A 20,932-nucleotide genomic window follows, 5' to 3' on the forward strand; every position below is an offset into this window, starting at 1 on the left:
CGTGAGCCACTGTGCCCAGCCACGGGATGAAAAAATTACTCAATGGGTATAATGTACACTATTCAGGTGATGGATACACTAGAAGCCCAAACTTCACCACTATGCAATATATCTATCTAACAAAACTGCACATGTACCCCTTAAATTTGTTTAAAAAAAAAACTATCCTAATTTGAATGTGCTATTTCCTGCCCGAACCCTAACTGATATGTCCTTTGTCTAGCAATTCTACTTCTGGAAATGTTCCCATACTTAAACCAGCACATGTGCAAAATGAGGCATATCCAAGAGATTTCCTTACAGAAGAGACTGGAAATAGTTCAAATGTCTATCATAGGGGACTAATGATATAAATGATGGTGTGTGTATCAAGCAGAACATTATGCAGCCCATTTAAAAACAAAGAGAAAGATCTCCCAAATATATGTTTAAGTGAAAAAAGGGTGGACCAAGGACTCTACGTGCTATCTCTTGTCTAAGAGATGGGAAAATTAGGAATGTGTTTGTTTTTGCTTATGCCTGAAGACACTGAAGGATTCACACAAAAAAAGTAGTTTTATAAAGGAAGCAATACTTTTCACTACTTTTTAAAATTTTTGTATGCTTAAAATTTTTTAACCCAATGACTGTTGCTTGTTCAAAAGTTAAATTTAAAATTCCTTCCTGACTAATTAGGAGATTGGGCCCAGAAGCTGAGATCAGACTGGCTTGAATAAATGGGGAAATGACCCAGTTCCTGGAGCCAGGAATTTTGCCATTCCTTACAGGTCTTCTCTTGTCTTGTCTTTGCTCCGATTTTTATATTTGCAATTTAATTAGATACTCCAGAATTTTGATCACCTAATGTTGATTTCTTTTCAGATGTAAAAGTCAAAAGAAGAGTCTAAAATTAGCAAAGATGCTTTTGAGCTGGAATGCCTCTGCCATCAGATCACTTATTTTGTTTCTCATGGGTAAGTGCTGCTTTTTATCTTAGCTCTTTTTTTGAGACAGAGTCTTGCTCACTCTGTCACCCAAGCTGGAGTACAGTGGCGTGATCTCAGCTCACTGCAACCTCTGCCACCCAGGTTCAAGTGATTCTCCTGTCTCAGCTTCCCAAGTAGCTGGGATTACAGGTGCCCGCCACTGCGCCTGGCTATTTTGTGTGTGTGTGTGTGTGTGTGTGTGTGTGTGTGTGTGTGTTTTTACTAGAGATGGGGTTTCACCATCTTGGCCAGGCTGGTCTTGAACTCCTGACCTCATGATCCACCCACCTCAGCCTCCCAAAGTGCTGGGATTACAGGCATAAGCCACTACGCCCAGCCCTATCTTAGCTCTTATAGAAGCAAGCTGTGATGCTATCCTCACTGAGAGCCCTGGCAGGGAGTAGCAAACCCATTTCCCTGAGTAGAGGACCCAGTACCAGCCTGTTCAATGTCAAGAGTTAAGTGGAAAGCAGGTAGAAAACTTACACCAGTGCTTTAGAGTCGATGTAGATTTCTGTTCTGTTGTTGATTTTAGGAAAGCAAAAGAGTGTCTTAAGGCTCAGTAATGATTGGGACTGTCCTCACCTGTAATTTGAAGTGTGATTTCTCCTGACACCCTTTTTTCCTCCCCGATCTTTGATAAATGCCTTTTTACCCATAAAGCTGATTAATCAGCAACATGCTTCTTCATATTCTGAGAATGTGTCTGGGATGGACAATAGCCTCTCAGGATACTCCCTCAGCCAGCCCAAGCACTTAAACAAGGAAATCTTTTTTGCTGTTAAAGATCTCCCGTGTGTGTGTGTGTGTGTGTGTGTGTTTGCTGTAAAGATCTCTGCGTGTGTGTGTGTGTGTGCTTGCGCGCGTTTGCTGTAAAGATCTGTGTGTGTGTGTCTGTGTGTGTGTGTGTGAGAGAGAGAGAGAGAGATAGTGCTAAGATTACAGGCGTGAGCCTCGACACCCCGCCCCAAATATATTTTTAAGCGGAAAAAATGTAGCAGAACAGGGACCGTACATATCATTGCTAGTGTCAGCTCCCAAATGAGTCTTAGGTTAGATCTACTCAGGTCACAGCCCTTGAACCATGTGAAGCTGGCACTGGTGTAGAGTGAAAACCATCTATATGAGCATTCTTCTTTAGTACATGGAAAGTCTCAATCTGATAGTAGTCAATGTGTGTTAAAGAACTCCAGACTTAGTTATCATTGCAAGTTGAGCCCAGATAAAACTGTTGCTTCTCTAATGTGTTTTCTTCTTCCTAGTGTGTATCAGCCTCGCCTTTGGTATTTCACGTGATTTGCCTGGTAAGAGATGTTTTTTGGCTTCACAAATTTTGTGTAAGAGTGAAAGTATTGGGGCATTCAGAGGTATAAAATGTGGGAGATTCAATTCCTGATTGGACATCAATTGCCTATTTTATTGGGATTCTTCCTCTGTAAAAGGGGCTAACATGAACTAACTCTGGTTTTCCCAGAGACATAAAACTGCTTTAAGAAATTAACGCTAGAGATCATTTTAAGACTTCTAAGAATATTCAAACTCTTAATAATCTCACTAATAGAAGAATGAGGAGACACAGACTGTGCCAGACAAAAAAATGGCCCAGAAATATTTGCTCTTTAATTTATATTCTTCCTGCTTGTTCCAGATAAAGAAAGATAATTTTTTTTAACTAAACTTCTTGCTACATAAGTAAATCTGTCCACAAAACTTCACTAACCGTTAAATATGCCTTGTGCTAAGCATTGGTCGAGGGTGAAGCATTGGCAATCGAGAAACAAAGGCCTGGGCCCTAACCACAGGAAACTTAGATGATCTTTAAAAATTTAACCATCTAAGGCAGAGTATGGCAAATGTGGCTTTAATGTCTCGTTTATCACTGCTACTTCTCAACTGCATGACATTGTATCATTCACCCCAGTTTCATGGTCTGTAAAATGAGTCTCTTGCCTACTTCAGCATTGTTACGGGGCTTAAATGCCTAGAAAGGGCCAGTCTGGGCACACGTTATATTCCCCTGCTCTCTGTGATCTGGGCTGGGGAATGCAGAGGAAGGAAAATTTGCAATGGGCTGAGTGGCTTAAGGAGGATTTCATGGAGGAGCTGGGAGCTGAGCTGAGAGAATGGCTTAAGAAAAATGGGTAGGGGAGAGAGAAAGGAAGTGTATCATGTGGGCTGGGGTGGCTTGGGTTAATTTGGTCCAGTGAACCATTTAAGGACAGTCGTGAAGAAGCCCTTCTGTCTAGATTCAGTTTACACAGTGCAGAGTTCCTGTTTCCTATGCTTGCTTGCCTGCCCTGACAACATGTTGCTCATTAATTAACTTGCTGGTTTATTTCCCATGTCCAGTAGACTTCCTGTTTTCAAGACCCCAAGGCTCTCTGGAGGGGTTATCTGCCAGAGGTGTGGATTCTAGATCCCAAGAAATGACTGAACAGTGGCCAGTATACAACCTTGGATTCCAAATTTCAATGCCTTTTTTCCTCTTCTCTTTAGATTATGCAAATGATTCTTGCACCATAAAGATATCATTGCGAAATTTCCGGTCCATCGTATCATGGGAGTTAAAAAACCACTCCGTCGTACCAACTCACTATACATTAACGTACACAATTATGAGGTTGGTGTGGTATTTCATTTTCTCTTGGTAAACATTTTATTGTTCTGTTATATGGGGAGTGGGAGAAGAGGTGATCTTTTTTTTTTCCTCTCCCTCTCTCTCTCCCTTCCTTTTCCTATCTCCCTCCCCTTCTCTCTGTGTTTCTTATTCAGAGCCTTAAAAGGCCAAAAACAAAACACCATCATACACCCATTTTTAATTAAATTGAATAATAATCCAAATCTATTTTGATGAAGCTTATATATATCATCAAAGCCAATTTCTACAGGTCAGAACCTCACATACAAAATAATTCTTATGTATGGGTTTGGCAATGATTTCTCTAATTCAGTCAGTCTGGATGTTTAAAAGTCCTATATTATCTGGGGACAGGAGTCCAAAGGTCTGTTGACTGTATTGATGGTTTATGTTCACTTTTCGTTACTGTGGTGGGACACCAGACAGCTGCCTGGCCTAGTCTGAGACAGGCCTGGGTCCAAAGTCTGGTTTGGTCACTAACCAGCTTGACACTTGGCACAGAGCTCAGCCGCTAAGCTAATGCTCTGCAGAGGGGTTGCTGTAAGGATTCATGACACGATGGATGGAGTCCTTCTTGTCTTTCTTCTTCCCACACCAGTCACTCTTATAAGTCATTGTTTTGACCCAGCAGTCCCTTGGAATGTCCTTTTGTTGATGATTTATTTGGCCTAGAGCTGCTGCTGGTACTGTTTACTGACTGAGCCAGTGGATGATATCTTGTGAGTTTCTCTTGGGTGCCTGCTAAAGTCTTAAAGGTTTTCTCTGCATTGAGTGGTCATTTGCATCATCCAGCTAACTTTCTGAAGCTTGGAAGATGAGATGTCTGTGTTGTCCCTGAAATAGCCCAGGTCTGAATTAGGACTGGATCATCTAGTCTTAGCCAGAGAGGGAGGGGTTCTCAGGAAAGGCATTCATGATTGTCCCATAGAGGGAGGGAGATCTGAAGCCTCTGCCATGAGTGCTCAAGTTTCATTCATTCATTGATTTATTCATCCAGCAAATTTTACTGAGTACCTACTACATGCCAGGAGGTCTAATTGTGAACCAAAGTCCCTGCCCTCTTGGAGCAGACATTATGTAAATGGAGACATCACTAAGCAAAAGCATAGTGTGACAGGTGTGGGTAAACACTACGAAGAACGATCAAGAAGAGAGAGAGGGATTGAAAGTGCAGGGGTGGGGAGGACGTAAGACGCTCCGTTTTCAATAAGATGGTTGGGGAAGACCACTTGATACAGTGATATTTGAGCAGAGCCTAAAGGAAACAGTGAAGTAAAGCACCCAAAAATGGCCTCTCATTCCGTCAATGTTAACTTTTTTTTTTTTTTTTTCCAAAGTAAACTAGAAGATATGAAGACAGTTAAGAACTGTGAAAATACCACAAGATCATTTTGTGACCTCACAGATCAGTGGAAAAGAGAATACGAGCTCTACCTCGTCAACCTAGAAGGATTCAGCGGGAACACAACCTTGATCACTTGCACACACAATTTCTGGCTGCCCATGGACAGTGAGTTGATCTCTGTTTCTCCACCTCGTCCTCATCATCGAAATCACTAATATTTGCTATTCCATGAAATAGGAGGTCTGCAAAGGTGTTTTAGACTTGAGGCTGGGCTCTTCTCCCGGCTGCCACTTCCTAGCTCTGTAACCAGGGACTGCCTTGCTTCTCTGAGCCTTGGTTTTCTGGCTTTTTTCTTTTGTTTTTGAGATGGAGTTTTCGCTTTTGTTGCCCAGGCTGGAGTGCAATGGTGTGATCTCGGCTTACCACAACCTCCATCTCCCGGGTTTAAGTGATTCTCCTACCTCAGCCTCCTGAGTAGCTGGGATTACAGGCATGCACCACCATACCTGGCTAATTTTTTTTTTTTTTTGTATTTTTAGTAGAGATGGGATTTCTCCATGTTTGTCAGGCGAGTCTCGAACTCCTGACCTCAGGTGATCCGCCTGCCTCAGCCTCCCAAAGTGCTGGGGTTACAGGCGTGAGCCACTGTGCCTGGCCGTGGATTTTTTAGTCTGAAAAGTGGAATGATAATTTGTACTTCGCTGATTCACCCAATGCCTATATAAGGCAGTGGGAGCTACTCTTTTTCAGTTTCACAGCTTGACAAGAAGTGTGGAGCCTGGTTCAGATGGGCTGGGTCTAAGCTGTCCCATCTCTTTGGCCCAGTGTTTTTTTTCTTTCTTCTTTTTTGTTGTTTTTGAGATGCAGTCTTGCTCTGTGTCACCTAGGCTGGAGTGTAGTGGTATGATCTCGGCACACTGCAACCTCCACCTCCTGAGTTCAAGCGATTCTCCCTCATCAGCCTCTGTAGTAGCTGGGATTACAAGCACACGCCACTATGCCTAGCTAATTTTTTGTACTTCTAGTAGAAATTGGGTTTCACCATGTTGGCCAGGCTGGCCTCAAACTTCTTACCTCAAGTGATCCACCTATGTCAGCTTCCCAAGGTGCTGGGAATACAGGCATGAGCTACCACACCTGGCCCCAGTGTTTTCTTAATATAGCAACTCCAGCCCCACATTAGTTCTTATATGTGTGAACACCAGGTGTGCACGCACCTATGACCCAAAGCTCAGAGGAGAAGGCTGGACCCCAAGAACAGGTCCACTGCTTCTTTCTTTCCCTAGGACTCAGGCTGGTCTTGAACTCCTGAGGTCAAGCGATCCACGGGTCTCAGCCTCCCAGATGACTCAAGTCAGCTCCCTCACGTACTGTGTTAACAGCCCCAGCTCTGTTACTTTTTCGATTCCCACTTCACGACCAGTTTCCGAGAGAACGATTCGGTCTCAGTGTCCTGCCATAGGCTGTGTGGGTGTGCATGTGCTCACACACACTTTGCAAAGCGGTAAGGATGACTGAATCCCACTGCGGCAAACAATCCGAATACGAGATTTACTGGAATTGTGTGCATGTTTGTGTATGTGTATAAACAGACATCTGTGTGTACACACAGAAAAGAAAGAAAATCAGAATGTGCAGGTCATGGTATTCAGGTTGTTAAAGGAAGTGTATTCAAGTAACAGTAAGATATGTTTCATGACTCAAATAATAAATACAAAAAATACATAAATGCCCAGGTTTAGAGGGAATACAAAAGGTGTGCTTGGACACGATCCATCTGAAGGTGATTGACAGCATGTGTTAAAAACCTTCACGGGCCGGGCGCGGTGGCTCACGCCTGTAATCCCAGCACTTTGGGAGGCCGAGGCGGGTAGATCACGAGGTCAAGAGATCGAGACCATCCTGGTCAACATGGTGAAACCCCGTCTCTACTAAAAATACAAAAAATTAGCTGGGCATGGTGGCGCATGCCTGTAATCCCAGCTACTCAGGAGGCTGAGGCAGGAGAATTGCCTGATCCCAGGAGGTGGAGGTTGCGGTGAGCCAAGATCACGCCATTGCACTCCAGCCTGGGTAACAAGAGCGAAACTCCGTCTCAAAAAAAAAAAAACCTTCACATGTGCTTAATCCAGAATTCTTCTTTAGTAATTTGTCCTAAAGAAATTATTAAGGTCAGGCACAGTGGCCCACACCTGTAATCCCAGTACTTTGGGAGGCCAAGACCTGTGGGTCATTTGAGCTCAGGAGTTCAAGACCAGCCTGAGCAACATGGTAAAACCCCATCTCTACATTAAAAAAAGAAGAAGAAAGAAAGAGAGAGAGAAAAAGAAAGAATATGAAGGACAAATGCAAACAGTTAACTGCAAGAATACCCCATGATACATTGTTTTTAATAAAACTCAGAGCTAATTTAAATGTTCAAAACAGTGAATCAGTTAAATCATGATACAGTCACTTAGTGGAATAGCATTAGCAATGAAAAATTCTAATGTAAATCAGGGCTTGGCAGATTTTCTATAAAGGGCCAGAGAAGAACCGCTTTAGACTTTGTGGGCCACACATGGTCTCTATCACGTATTCCTCTCCATTTTTGTTTACCTGACCCATCACAGTGGCTCACACCTGTAATCCCAGGTTTGGGAGGCCAAGGTGGAAGATCACTTGAGCCCAAAAGTTTGAGACCAGCCTCAGCAACATAGTGAGGCCCTATCTCCACAAAAATAAAAATAAATGACTTATTTTATTTTTGGTGGTACATGCATGTAGTTCCAGCTACTTGGGAGGCTTGGGTGGTAGAATCACTTGGGCCCAGGAGTTCAAGGTCTTGTTGAGCTGTGATTCCACCACTGCATTCCAGCCTGATGACAGAAAGAGACTCTATCTCTAAAGAAGTTAATAAATGAATAAAACCCATTCTGAACTTGAAGGCTCCCAAAAAGGGAGGGAGGGAGGGAGGAAGGAACTGAAGGCCAAAGTTTACCAGCCCTTGTTGTAGATAGCTATGTATTAATATGTTTATGAAATATGGTTAAGTAAAAATACATACCATGCAAAACACTATAAGTTAGACTGATTCAACTTTAGTTTGTATATATGTGTGTGTATATATGTATGTGTGTATATACATATACACATATACGTACTAGTTTATATATGTGTATATGTATATATTTATACACACACAGCACAGACAAAAGATAATTAATCACATTCAAAGAAAATTGCCTGTCTGTATTTTTTTATATTTCTACAATGACTTTGTATTATTATTGTAATATGAAGAAGTCATTTTTAATTTTATGTTTTGAATATAGCCTGAAAATAGTGAAAGTTACTGGTTTCCATTCCAGAATCATCTGTCCTTCATTTCCTGTAGTAATGTTAAATCATTTCACTTATATTATTCTCAGTTTTTCACTAATAAAATTAAAATAACACATGCTGGCTGGGCGCGGTGGCTCACACCTATAATCCCTGCACTCTGGGAGGTCGAGGCGGGTGGATCACGAGGTCAGAGATCGAGACCATCCTGGTCAACGAGGTGAAACTCCATCTCTACCAAAAATACAAAAATTAGCTGGGCATGGTGGTGTGTGCCTGTAGTCCCAGCTACTCGGGAGGCTGAGGCAGGAGAATTGCTTGAACCCAGAAGGCAGAGGTTGCAGTGAGCCGAGATTGTGCCGTTGCACTCCAGCCTGGGTAAGAAGAGCGAAACTCCGTCTCAAAAAATAAATAAATAACACATGCCACAACTAGGATCATAGGCAGATTAAAAAGAAAGTAGCTGGGCTGGGCTGGGCTTGGTGGCTCATGCCTGTAATCCTAGCACTTTGGGAGGCTGAAGTGGGTGGATTGTTTGAGTCCCAGAGTTTGAAACCAGCTTGGGCAACGTGACAAAACCCTGTCTCTACAAAAAACACAAAAAGTATCCAGGTGTGGTGGTGTGTGCCTGTAGTACCAGCTACTCGGGAGACTGAGGCAGGAGGATCGCTTGAGCCTGAGAGGCAGAAGCTGAAGTGAGCTGAGATGGGGCAGCTGCACTCCAGCCTGGGTGACACAGTGACACCCTATCTCAAAGAATAAATTAAATAAATAAATAGCTTTTCTTTAAAAGAAGTAAGGTTGCACCAGGACATGAGAGGCATTGTCATTCTGCAATTATTAACTGACATGGGGTTTGTTTCTGACTTTGTTTTCTGAAGTGTCTTTTGAACCACCAGAGTTTGAGATTGTTGATTTTACCAGCCACATTAATGTGACAGTGAAATTTCCATCTGTTGTTGAGGAAGAATTACAGTATGATTTATCACTCGTCATTGAAGAACAGTCAGAGAAGATTGTTAAGAAGGTAAGTGGCTCCTCTGTTAGAATCAAAACAGTTCTGGTGGGCAGTTGATACACCACTCTGTCTCTCTTCTGAAAGGAAAATATGCAGTTAAACAATTAAAGCTAAAAGGTCAGGTCAGTATGGTCCGACCTTAGGGAAGAAGTCACTATAGTTCATTCACTAGATTGATCTAAACCTCAGCACAGTCTTCTTTAAAAGAATAAGCCACAACCAAGCATGGTGGCTCACACCTATAATCCGAGCACTTTGGGAGGCCATGGCAGGCAGATCATGAAGGTTAGGAGTTCAAAACCAGCCTGGTCAACATGGTAAAACCCCATCTCTACAAAAAATACAAAAATTAGCCAGGTGTGGTGGTGGGCACCTGTAATCCCAGCTACTTGGGAGGCTGAGGCAGGAGAACCGCTTGACCCCAGGAGGTGGAGAGTGTGGTGAGCTGAGATTGCGCCATTGCACACCAACTGGGTGACAGAGCGAGACTCCATCTCAAAAAAAAAAAAAAAAAAAATAAGGCACATACACAACATCAAGGGACACACAGGAGAGAGAGGGCATGGGAGGGAGATGCAGACTACAGCCAAATTTCAGTGAGCCCCTGAGAGATTTCTTTGAAAAGGAGGGTTTAGCTGAGCCAACCGTGAAAAACACCTGTCGCTGCCTGTCTGGCCCTCACACACAGTAAGAAACTGGCTCTTCTGACAGAGTCTGTCCTCTCCTGATTTCTGCGAAGGACCTGACTGTTGGTAACCTCAAGGTAATCTGGTATCAGACAGACCTGGATCTTCCACTTTTGTCTTCCGTACCCCTCTGAATGCTGGAATAAGTGGAAGTGGAAAAATGGCTCTCACCGGTGGGCCATGCTGTAACAGCAGCTTACATCCGTAGAGCCCTTAGCCAAGTTTAAAATCCTTGCAAGACCAGCCTGAGAGATAACAGGGTAGGTGCATTTCAGGCAGAGGGCACAGGAAGTTCAAAGGCTCTGAGGCTGGAGTGGGCTTGGTGTGTTTCAGAAACAGCAGGGAGAGGTGGCTGTAATGGAGTGAACAAGAGGGAGATTAGGAGGAGGTCAGGTCAGAGAGTAAATGTGGCTGGACCTCATAGGACTTTATGGTTCTGGGTCTTCTGAGTGTGATGGAAGCTCCTGGAGGACCCAAGGCTTAACAGGGCATCCTGGCTGGAGTGTTGAAAATAGACCATTGGGGCAAAGGTGGGAGTTAGGAGACCAGTTAAGACACAGTCAGGGTGCCAGTCACTTAATAGGCAGTAACAAAGTATGCATATTACCGTTTTTCCTTTAACATGGACATGGATTATAATCAACACTCTAGGTAAAGGAGCAAAAATGGGGGGGAATAAGTCTATGTGGCCTAAGGACTATGTCAAGTATCATTAAATGTCCTATTTCAATCATGTCTCATTTGTGTTCACCCCATACGCAACTAACTCCATGTTTTAGATTATGATTTCTAAAATAAGAGACCGAGGCTTATTGGGATATTGACTGCTCTGTAAGAGGAAAAACTATACTTAGTAGGCATCTTCTTCATAAAGAAAATAGCCTTCAAATTAAATCAAGAAAAAAAAATAAGCTATTGGTATAATCCAGGCAACAGGTGGTGGTGGCATTGACCTTGATAGTGGAGGGCTAGTGAGTAGTAAAAGCCATCAAATTCTGCAAATATTTTGCACATGGAACAAGACTAACTTCCCCATTAACTGTGGAAGATTATGGATGAAGCTAGGAAGGGTGAGATAGGGCTGTGGGGTTTGTGACATGTTAAATTCCAGGTGCCTCTAAGGGATCTAAGAGGAGACGTGGGGAAGGAGCTGGATGTGCCAGTCTGGAGTCCAGGGGAGAACCCCCAGCTAGAAAGAGATCCTGGTGGGAGTCATTGGCTTCTTGGTGCATGCTGAATGCCCTGAGACCAGATGAGATCACCCAGGAAGAGACACTCAGATTGGAGAGAAGACATCCAAGGACAGAGTCTGGAAACATTCCAAAATTTGGAGATCTGGCAAATGAGGAATAAACAGCAAAATTGAGAAAGAGCAACCAGCATGGTAGGGAGAAAAACAGGTGAGAGTGGTGTCCTGGTAGCTGAGAGAACATTCCAGAAGGAGAAAGTGGTATACTGAGTTCAGGGCTGCAAATGGGACAAGTTAGAAGAGGACTGATTAGGCAACATTGTGTCCTTGATAAAAGTAGTTTTAGTAGAGTCAGGGGCAAAGAGCTGGTTGTGGTGAATTCAAGAAAGATGGGGAGGAGAAAAATTGGAGACAGGGAAGAGAGCTCACTCTTCGAAGGAGTTTTTCCGAATAGGGAAGGAGGATGTGTGGTGGCCACTGGAGGGGAAGATTTTGGTTTGTTGGGATGTAAGTTTGTTTACTAACTCCTCCTCCCAAAAAGAAATTTACAGAAAAACATTATTACTGAAGGCTATATTTGAGCTGCTAGGAATCCTCATTTATAAAACTGCTAGTAAGAATGTATTTTAAAAGCTATAAAACATGACACAAAAGTTCTTATTCATGAAAGAACCTTCATATCATCTTTTAAATTCTGAAGTGGAACACAACTATAGGAAAGAAGAGGCAAGGTGCTTAAAGGGAGAAGATGGCTGGGCGCAGTGGCTCACGCCTTTAATTCCAGCATTTTGAGAGGCCAAGGTGGGCAGATCACTTGAGGTTGGGAGTTCAAGACCAGCCTGGCCAACATGGCAAAACCCCATCTCTACTAAAAATACAAAAATTAGGTCGGGCACAGTGGGTGGCTCACGCCTGTAATCCCAGCACTTTGGGAGGCCGAGGCAGGTGGATCATGAGGTCTGGAGTTCAAGACCAGCCTGGCCAACATGGTGAAACCCTGTCTTTATTAAAAATACAAAAATTAGCCAGGCATGGTGGCCTGCACCTGTAGTCCCAGCTACACAGGAGGCTGAGGCGGAAGAATCATGTGAACCCGGGAGGCAGAGGTTGCAGTAAGCTGAGGTTGGGCTACTGCACTCCAGCTTGGGCGACAGAGCAAGACTTCGTCTAAAAAAAAAAAGAAAAGAAAAGAGAAACCAAAACAAAACAAAAAATATAAAAATTAGCTGGATATGATGGCAGGTGCCTGTAATCTCAGCTACTCAGGAGGCTGAGACAGGAGAATTGCTTGAACCCAGGAGGTGGAGATTGCAGTGAGACAAGATCATGCCATTGCACTCCAGCCTGAGCAACAGAGTGAAGTCCTATCTATATATATATACATATATATTTATATATTTTTAGATATATATTATGCATCACATATATATGTATATATCTTATCCTAGATATCATATAAATATGATAAAGGGAGAAGATGAGAAACTAGCCATCAGTCAGTTTTGTCACAGACAAGTTCTCTGACCTTGGAGAAGTTACTTAGCCACAATGAGCTAGTTTTCTCATTTGTTGAATGGAGATAATGCCTATTTTGCAGACTGCTTTGAAAATCAAAAGAGTTAATATAATGAAGGCACTTTCTCCAGTGTAAAGTAGACACACACTATCCATGAGAGAAGGTAATCTTGTAAAAATGACTTCACAGAGACATTTATTCCTCTTTGAAGACCTTTATCTCATTTGTAAAATGGAGCTGTCAGACTAGATTTCACGGTTATAAAATATGTGTGTGTGCGGGTGTATGTAAGTGCGCATACATGTAGTTTAAATTACTTGCTCCAGGTGACTTATAAATCCTTTTTCTTACCAAGCCAGTGATAAATTTAACTCTGTTTGCAGACAAATCCCAAAGGAGATTCTTAAGGCCTGCCTCTGAATGAAATTCTCATAGTCTTACTGATTTTTTGTTTATTTTTACAGCATAAACCCGAAATAAAAAGAAACATGACTGGAAATTTCACCTATGTCATTGACAAGTTAATTCCAAACACAAACTACTGTGTATCTGTTTATTTTGTGTCTAAAGATCAGGAGACAGTAATAAAGTCTCCGTTAAAATGCACCCTCCGTCAGCCTTGCCAGGAATCAGGTATGTTCACTTTTTAAAATTCATGTTTTGAGAATTCGTGCTTTCACTCTGAGGGCAAGCCTATTTAAAGGCCAAGAATCTGCAATTCGTGGAGCACTAAAGGTCTTTCTTCAGTAACGGCACATCACAGAGATGTTTTCCTTGGTGGGTGTGTACCATCTGGTAAAGTCACTTTTATGTTGTCATAACAAAAGGCAGTCAGACACTACTTGATGAGATCAGAAATCCTGCAGTGGAAACGCTTTTGTCTCAGGGAATCAGGATTAAGTTCAGCGCTCTGTGCCCCTAGTGTGGCCATTGTTCAAGCCAAATGCTGGAAGAGGGGGAGTTCCTTGAGACCGTGGTATACAGTGGCATTAAAGGGTGAAAGGTGGAAGCAGTGAGGTTGGGTGCAGTTCCTAGATGTGGTCTGGCATCAGCTGTCACTCGTAGATGAAAGGGAGCCTTGCCAGGGTGTATGAGAAAATCACTGATGAAGGCTGAACATTTTTCTGTGACACAAACATCAGAACAGAAAGCTGTGTGATCCCGAACCCTCCTCCCTCCCTATGCAGTGAGAACAATCAAGCCTTGGGACTTCCTGCTGATTATTTTCTCAGGAAGTAGCCAAGTCTCCACCTGTTTTACCAAAAGTGAGAAGCTGTGCAAATCTCCCTCGAAGGAGCCCTTCTAAATGTCCCTACCCCAATGTTAGGGGAAAGCGGTCCCAATCCAGACCCCAAGAGAGGGTTTTTGCATCTTGCACAAGAAAGAATTCAGGGCAAGTCCATAAAGTGAAAGCAAGTTTATTAGGAAAGTACAGGAATAAAGAATGGCCACTCTGTAGACAGAGCTGCCTGAGGGCTGTCAGTTGCCCGTTTTTAGGTTATTTCTTGATGATATGCTGAACAAGGGCTGGATTATTCATGCATTCCGCTTTTGGACCATATAGGGTAATTTCCTGACGTTGCCATGGCATTTGTAAACTGTCATGGCACTGGTGGGAGTGTCACAGTGAAGACAACCAGTGGTCACTCTCATCGCCATCTTGGCTTTGGTGGGTTTGGCCGGCTTTACTGCAACATGTTTTATCAGCAAGGTCTTTATGACTTGCACCTCATGCCAACATGCTATCTCATCCTGTAAGTTAGAATGCCTTAACTGTCTGAGAATGCAGCCCAGAAGGTCCCAGCCTCATTTTACCCAGCTCCTATTCAAAATGGAGTTGCTCTGGCTCAGATGCCTGTGACACCAATGGGAGTATCTTTAACGCTCTGATTTACCAGAGTAAAAACAAGGTTTAAACTTTGGTTTAAGTTGTAAACCAAACTAAAATTCAATCTCCCCAACCAACTGAATGGACCCCTCCTCTCAGCCAAGGGCCAAGTAAAGTAAAGCAAACCGGAAGCACTAGTTCAGGCCGTGATGGGAATGAGTGGTCCAGACGTGCCTCCTTGTACCTTCCTACGTTTAGAATTTGGCACAGCTAGCCAGCGTTAATATTAAAACAGAAGCCTTAAGACTGACAAAAAGATGCTTTGTAGCACTAAGATACCAACATGATGGATAGCAGGCCCTAAAATAAAGTATTTTACCCCAAAATACTTTCGACATATTTTGAAATTACCCTGCAAAGCTGTATCTTGTGGGGAAAAATCTACATTCTATAAAGAACCTCCTTCCCAGTTCAGGTCTTCCTCCTGATCCAAGAGAGAATTCACTGAAAGTCTGGCACTTTTTTAAGTCCAATAAGAAACATTTACAGGCCGGGCGCAGTGGCTCACGCCTGTAATCCCAGCACTTTGGGACGCCAAGGTGGGCAAATCACCTGAGGTCAGGTGTTTGAGAGCAGCCTAATCAACATGGAGAAACCCCATCTCTACTAAAAATACAAAATTAGCTGGGCATGGTGGTGCATGCCTATAATCCCCGCTACTCAGGAGGCTGAGGCAGAAGAATCGCTTGAATCCAGGAGGCAGAAGTTGCGGTGAGCCAAGATCATGCCACTGCACTCCAGCCTGGATGGGCAACAAGAGGGTAACTCTCTACTAAAAAAGAAAAAAAAAGAAACATTTACAATCTATTCTCTCTGAAGCCTGCTAGCAGAGGCTTCATCTGCTTACAAGGATGCCCTCCACAACCCTTTATCTTAATCCAGACGCTTCCTTTTATAAACTCCCAAGTTTTTAATCAGAAAATCTTTGAATCTGCCTATGACCTGGAAGCCCCCACTTCGAGTTGTCTCACCTTTCCAGACTGAACCAATATATGTCTTACGTGCATTGACTGACGCCTTATATCTCCCTAAAATTTATAAAACCAAGCTGCACCCTGACCAGGGGTTCTCAGGATCTCCTGGGGCTGTGTCATGGGCCGTTGGTCACTCATATTTGGCTCATACTGAATCTCTTCAAGTATTTTACTGACTTTGGCTCCTTTCGTTGGCAAAGCAATATGGTCATTTGTTAAGGAAGCCAGCTACGGTTATGTTGCCTAGCACGTAATATAGTGCTCCACGTGGGCCTCACTGCAGGGCAATCTGATTTCATTCTCTAGTGTTCCTCAAGGCCAGATGATGCACAGGCTCGTTTTAAAGGAAAAAACATCTCAGACACCTTTAGCTTAAGTTATTTTTATAATGTCAACTACATACAGGCAAACCTAAAACTGCATATGGATTCTACCTGACTACATAGTTCTTTCAAAAATAGAAATCCAAAATACATGTACATGTCTCTGTTCTCAGCAGTCTGACACTAACTCGTTGTCCAATGATTCAGTTTGTTTCTGACACCAACTACCCGAGATTAGCATAGACCCCACAGATTGAAGGCTCAGTCCCGCAAAGCTGCTGCCCCCACTTCAAATGCCAGCCACAGTCCTGGGTGCCAAGGTCACCTGCACTTCCATTTGATTTGGCTACAAATTCAGGAGTTCCCATGACCTCCCTTTAGGTTTGATAGTTTGCCCAAATGACTCACAGAACTCAGGAAAGTGTTACGCTGAGGATGACCATCTTATTATAAAGGAATGGATTGACAGCCATTGAAGAGGTGCACAGGACAAGATCTGGAAGGGCCCGAGTGCAGGAGCTTCTGTCACTGGGGAGTCGGGTGCACCACCTTCTCAGTACATCCATCTCTTCACCAATCTGGGAGCTCCCCAAGCCTTGGTGTTCACAGTCTGCATTGGGTTTCATTATGTAGGTGTGATTGATTAAATCACGGGCTGCAGAATTGAATGACGTCTCCAGCCCACTCCCCTCCTTGGATAGAGGTCAGAGGGAGAGCTGGATGTTCCAACTGTCTGATCATATGGTTAGTTTTTCTAGGGACCAGCCCTCATCCTGAAGCTATCCACACCCTGTCCCAGTCATCTCACAAGTATAAACTCATATATGGCCCCTACAAAGGACCCATTAGGACTAACAAAAGACACTCCTATTGGCCAGCACTTTATTTTCATTCTTTCCAATGCGTTACCTTCCTTATGGTGCTACAAAAATAAATTTTTGTCCTACAGAAAAATCTCTCAGTGCAGAATGCCTTCTCTTTTCATCTCTGGACTCTCAGGTCAATTAATTCCACCAGTCATGGTGAAACAACTTTATGAACTCTCCCCATCTCGGACTAAGAGATTAGCCATTTTTCCAGATGGGACTCAATGATAACGGCAGTGTCGAGGCTATTTCACTGCACTTGAACAGTTCATCAAAGGAGTCGTAAAGAGCCATTCTCCTGAAGAAATGGCAAAAACTTCATCCAATGTAACAACTGTATGATGTTTCCCATTTTGATTATTGCATTGTATTTTAATTTGTGCAGAATATTTAAGAATGTTCCTTTTAGAAGTGTTATGTCTGTACCTGTCTGAAGAGTGACATTAAACTTTGAAAGGACTTCAAAAAAAAAATTCTTGTTTGAAACTCTGGAAGCAAATAGGTTCCAGTAACATGGCCTCTCTCACTATCCGCTTGCCATCTGACCTACCCTCAACTAGCCAAACTCAGAAACCAGACAGTTTGGATGGTGAGGGATCTGGGAAGGAGAGCCCAAGACCAGCATTAACACAGGCTCAGCAGTAAGCACTCCCGTCTTAGGGCAGACTGATATGGGGCGGGGCAGGGGGACTTTAGCCCAGAGATCTAGAGAAACACCTTCCCCTTGTCAAGCCCTAAAATACATTGATTGGCTCTTTTAATCATAAGGCCCTAAGGAAAAGCTCTATTCATTCATTTGACAAATGTGTATTGGTGGCCTATTAATGAGCCAGATTCTTTCCTGGATATTGAGGATTTTGCAGTAAATAAAATAGATAAAAACATCTCACCTTGTAGAGCTTACACTGCAGTGCGAGACAGAGTAACAATATCAAAATGTAAACCATATAGTATATTAAGTGACAGTAAGTACCACGGAAAAAAAATTATGCGGGAAAAGAGGTGAGGGGAACGTCAGCTGGAGGGGAGTGGGTTGCTATTTTAAATAGGACTGTGTCTTGATTTGCATTTGCTAGATGCAGAGCCTGGGATGTGATTCAGATTCAAGTGTGATTTATTGTTGGGGGCATCTTAGAAGGGGAAAGAGGAAACAGCTAGGGTTGGGGAGAAAGAAATTAGGTGAGCCTGTGGCTCTCAGCTGAGCCTGATCCCAAGGGGTTCTCTGAAGCATAAACTGTATCCTAAAGTTAGCCGGCCAGTCAGTTAGCCAGCCTGTCGGTTACTGGGGGAGAGCTACAGCATGGCCTCCAGGTGAGGTGGCCTCCTTTTGGCCAAGGGCAGTTCCTTAGAGAAGGATCACCTCCGAGATGCATCAGCAGACACGTGCGGCAGCAGTAGGGGGTGTGCACTGAAGAGGGGACATGGGCAGACCACCAACAGCATCCACCTCAGGTGGCCACAGAGGGCCTTCCTGAGAAGGCAGCATTTGAGTAAAGACCCAAGGGAGATGTGGTAAGCAGAATAGTGGCCCCCAAAGATGTCTACATCCTAATCCCAGATATGTGAACAGACTAACGTCTATAACAAAAGGGCTTGTGGGTATGATGAAATTGAAGATCTTGGCCAGGCGCAGTGGCTCATGCCTGTAATCCCAGCACTTTGGGAGGCGAGGCAGGTGGATCACCTGAGGTCAGGAGTTCAAGACCAGCCTAGCCCACATGGTAAAACCCCATCTCTACTAAAAATACAAAAGTTAGTCAGGTGCGGTGGCATATACCTGTAGTCCCAGCTACTTGGGAGGCTGAGGCAGGAGAATTACTTGAACCCGAGAGGTGGAGGTTGCAGTGAGCCAAAATTATGCAACTGCACTCCAGCCTGGGCTAGAGAGCGAGACTCTGTCTCAAAAAAAAAAGAAAGAAAGAAAGAAAGAGGCAGGAGACTCAGAGGCAGAGAAGGAGCTCTGACAGCAGCAGCAGAGGTCAGAGAGTGAGGATGAAGGAGGGGGCCATGAGCCAAGGAATGCAAGTGACCTCTAGAAGCCAGGAAAGGCAAAGAAATGGGTCTACCCCTAGAGCTCCAGAGGACTGCAGTCCTGCTAACGCCTTAATCTTTTTTATCCCAGTGAAGCCCATTTTAGACTTCTGACCTCCAGAACTATTAATATAACATAATATATTTGTATTGTTTTATGGCACTAACTTTGTCATAATTTGTTACGGTAGCAGTGGAAAACAAACACAGGGTGAGGGAGCGAATCACACAGACATAGCAGGGGAGGGAGTTCCACATGCGAGGTTCAGCAAGTGCAGAGGCCCTGAGGCAGGATGTGCATGGCATGGCACAGCAGGAGGGAGCTGAACAAGGGAAGAATAGTAACAGTTCAGGTCAGAGAGGATGGAGGAGGCTGAATGATGTAGCACTTGGAAGCCGTTGCAAGAAATGGCCCTCAGAGGGTTGTGAGCAGGTTGCTCACTGTGATCTGAGTTAGGGTGTCAAGGGAACATCCACATGCCTTGAAGTGTGAGCCAGGTGACCTGGGCTGATTACTGCAGTCCCCCAGTGGGGAGGCGGTGTGGCTTATTGCAGAGAGATAATAGGGGAGGAACTCTTTTTTTTTTTTTTTTTTTTTTTTTAAGACGGAGTTTCGCTCTTGTTACCCAGGCTGGAGTGCAATGGCGCGATCTCGGCTCACCGCAACCTCCGCCTCCTGGGTTCAGGCAATTCTCCTGCCTCAGCCTCCTGAGTAGCTGGGATTACAGGCACGTGCCACCATGCCCAGCTAATTTTTGTATTTTTAGTGGAGATGGGGTTTCACCATGTTGATCAGGTTGCTCTCGATCTCTTGACCTCGTGATCCACCCGCCTCAGCCTCCCAAAGTGCTGGGATTATAGGTGTGAGCCACCGCACCTGGCAATAGGGGAGGAACTCCAAGAGATTGAGGTTAGACATCACCAATCTTTCCACAGGGTTCTTTCTCTTTCCGTTAAAGCTTATAGTGATCAGATATTACCAGCCCGGTTGCTCAGTGCATCCATCTGCTTGTGAGGTTTCTTATATTCGGTTTAAAATATCTCCACAATGAATCCAGAGACAGACACGTTTGCCCAAGGCCAAATTTTGAAGACATTTGATCTCTCCTTCCCAAGATGCTCACTCATCTTTCATGAAGAAGATAGTTAACAGCAGTAACATTCAATCACAGCTTCTCCTTTTTTAAGTTGGAACACTGACGAGATTCATCTCTTTACAAATATGAATATTTAAAAATAGCATGCATGTATAATTGTCATGACCCCACGTGAGATTTGATTTTATTTTATTTTTTTGAGTTGGAGTTTTGTTCTTGTTGCCCAGGCTGGAGTGCAATGGCAAGGTCTCAGCTCAGCATACCTCCACCTCCTGCGTTCAAGTGATTCTCTTGCCTCAGCCTACTTGGCCACCACACCCAGCTAATTTTTTGTATTTTTAGTAGAGACTGGGTTTCTCCATGTTGGTCAGGCTGGTCTCGAACTCCTGACCTCAGGTGATCCGCCCACCTCAGCCTCCCAAAGTGCTGGGATTACAGGCGTGAGCCACCATGCCCAGCCAAGATTTGTATTTTTTAGATTATCATCAAACTGAAAACAAAAAGTTTAAGTTCTCCTAAAGAATTCTTAGACTCTGCCAGGTGCAGTGGCGCACACCTCTGATCCCGTTACTTTGGGAGGCTGAGGTGTGCAGATCACAAGGTCAGGAGTTCAAGACCAGCCTGACCAGCATGGTGAAACCCTGTCTCTACTAAAAATACAAAAAATTAACCGGGCATGGTGGTGCACACCTATAATCCCAGCTACTTGGGAGGCTGAGGCAGGAGAATTGATTGAACCCAGAAGGCAGAGGTTGCAATGAGCCGAGATCACGCCATTGCACTACAGCCTGGGCGACAGAGCAAGACTCCATCTCAAAAAAAAAAAAAAAAAAAAGAATTCTCAGACTTATGAGAATACCCCAAATTAAGGAATATTATCCTAGCATATTAACTACAATTTATACAGTTTGGTTTATAGGATGTCCTATTACATAGTTGACATAGAGTGCTTTGTAGCTATTACATGAAAGTTGGGTAGGTACATGAGTCAGAATCTCAGTATGATGCCATTGCTTCGCCAATGAAATCATTTTTGGTTTACAGTACCCTTTTCAAGAATGTAAACTCTATACAT

At 43.7% G+C, this 20,932-nt stretch overlaps 1 protein-coding gene across 8 annotated transcripts in view; it reads left to right on the top strand.

Moving 5' to 3' along the window:
- The window catches only part of IFNAR2 (interferon alpha and beta receptor subunit 2), a 42,482-nt gene that overhangs the window by 15,367 nt on the left and 6,183 nt on the right, over positions 1–20,932 (top strand). For 6 of the 8 annotated variants that reach the window (XM_008986608.5, XM_078358733.1, XM_054249030.2 and 3 more), the window contains exons 2-7: positions 862–953; positions 2,228–2,269; positions 3,462–3,585; positions 4,941–5,113; positions 9,151–9,296; positions 13,143–13,311. In XM_008986608.5, the coding sequence (XP_008984856.1) occupies positions 899–953; positions 2,228–2,269; positions 3,462–3,585; positions 4,941–5,113; positions 9,151–9,296; positions 13,143–13,311 (709 nt within the window). In that variant the 5' untranslated portion in view covers positions 862–898. Of the gene's footprint in view, positions 1–861; positions 954–2,227; positions 2,270–3,461; positions 3,586–4,940; positions 5,114–9,150; positions 9,297–13,142; positions 13,312–16,812; positions 17,203–20,932 lie in introns of those variants that run through there. The other 2 variants (XM_054249032.2, XM_078358731.1) reach the window with 2 other exon arrangements.

The sequence above is a fragment of the Callithrix jacchus genome, chromosome 21 (genome assembly GCF_049354715.1).
Source record: "Callithrix jacchus isolate 240 chromosome 21, calJac240_pri, whole genome shotgun sequence".
NCBI lineage: Eukaryota > Metazoa > Chordata > Mammalia > Primates > Cebidae > Callithrix > Callithrix jacchus.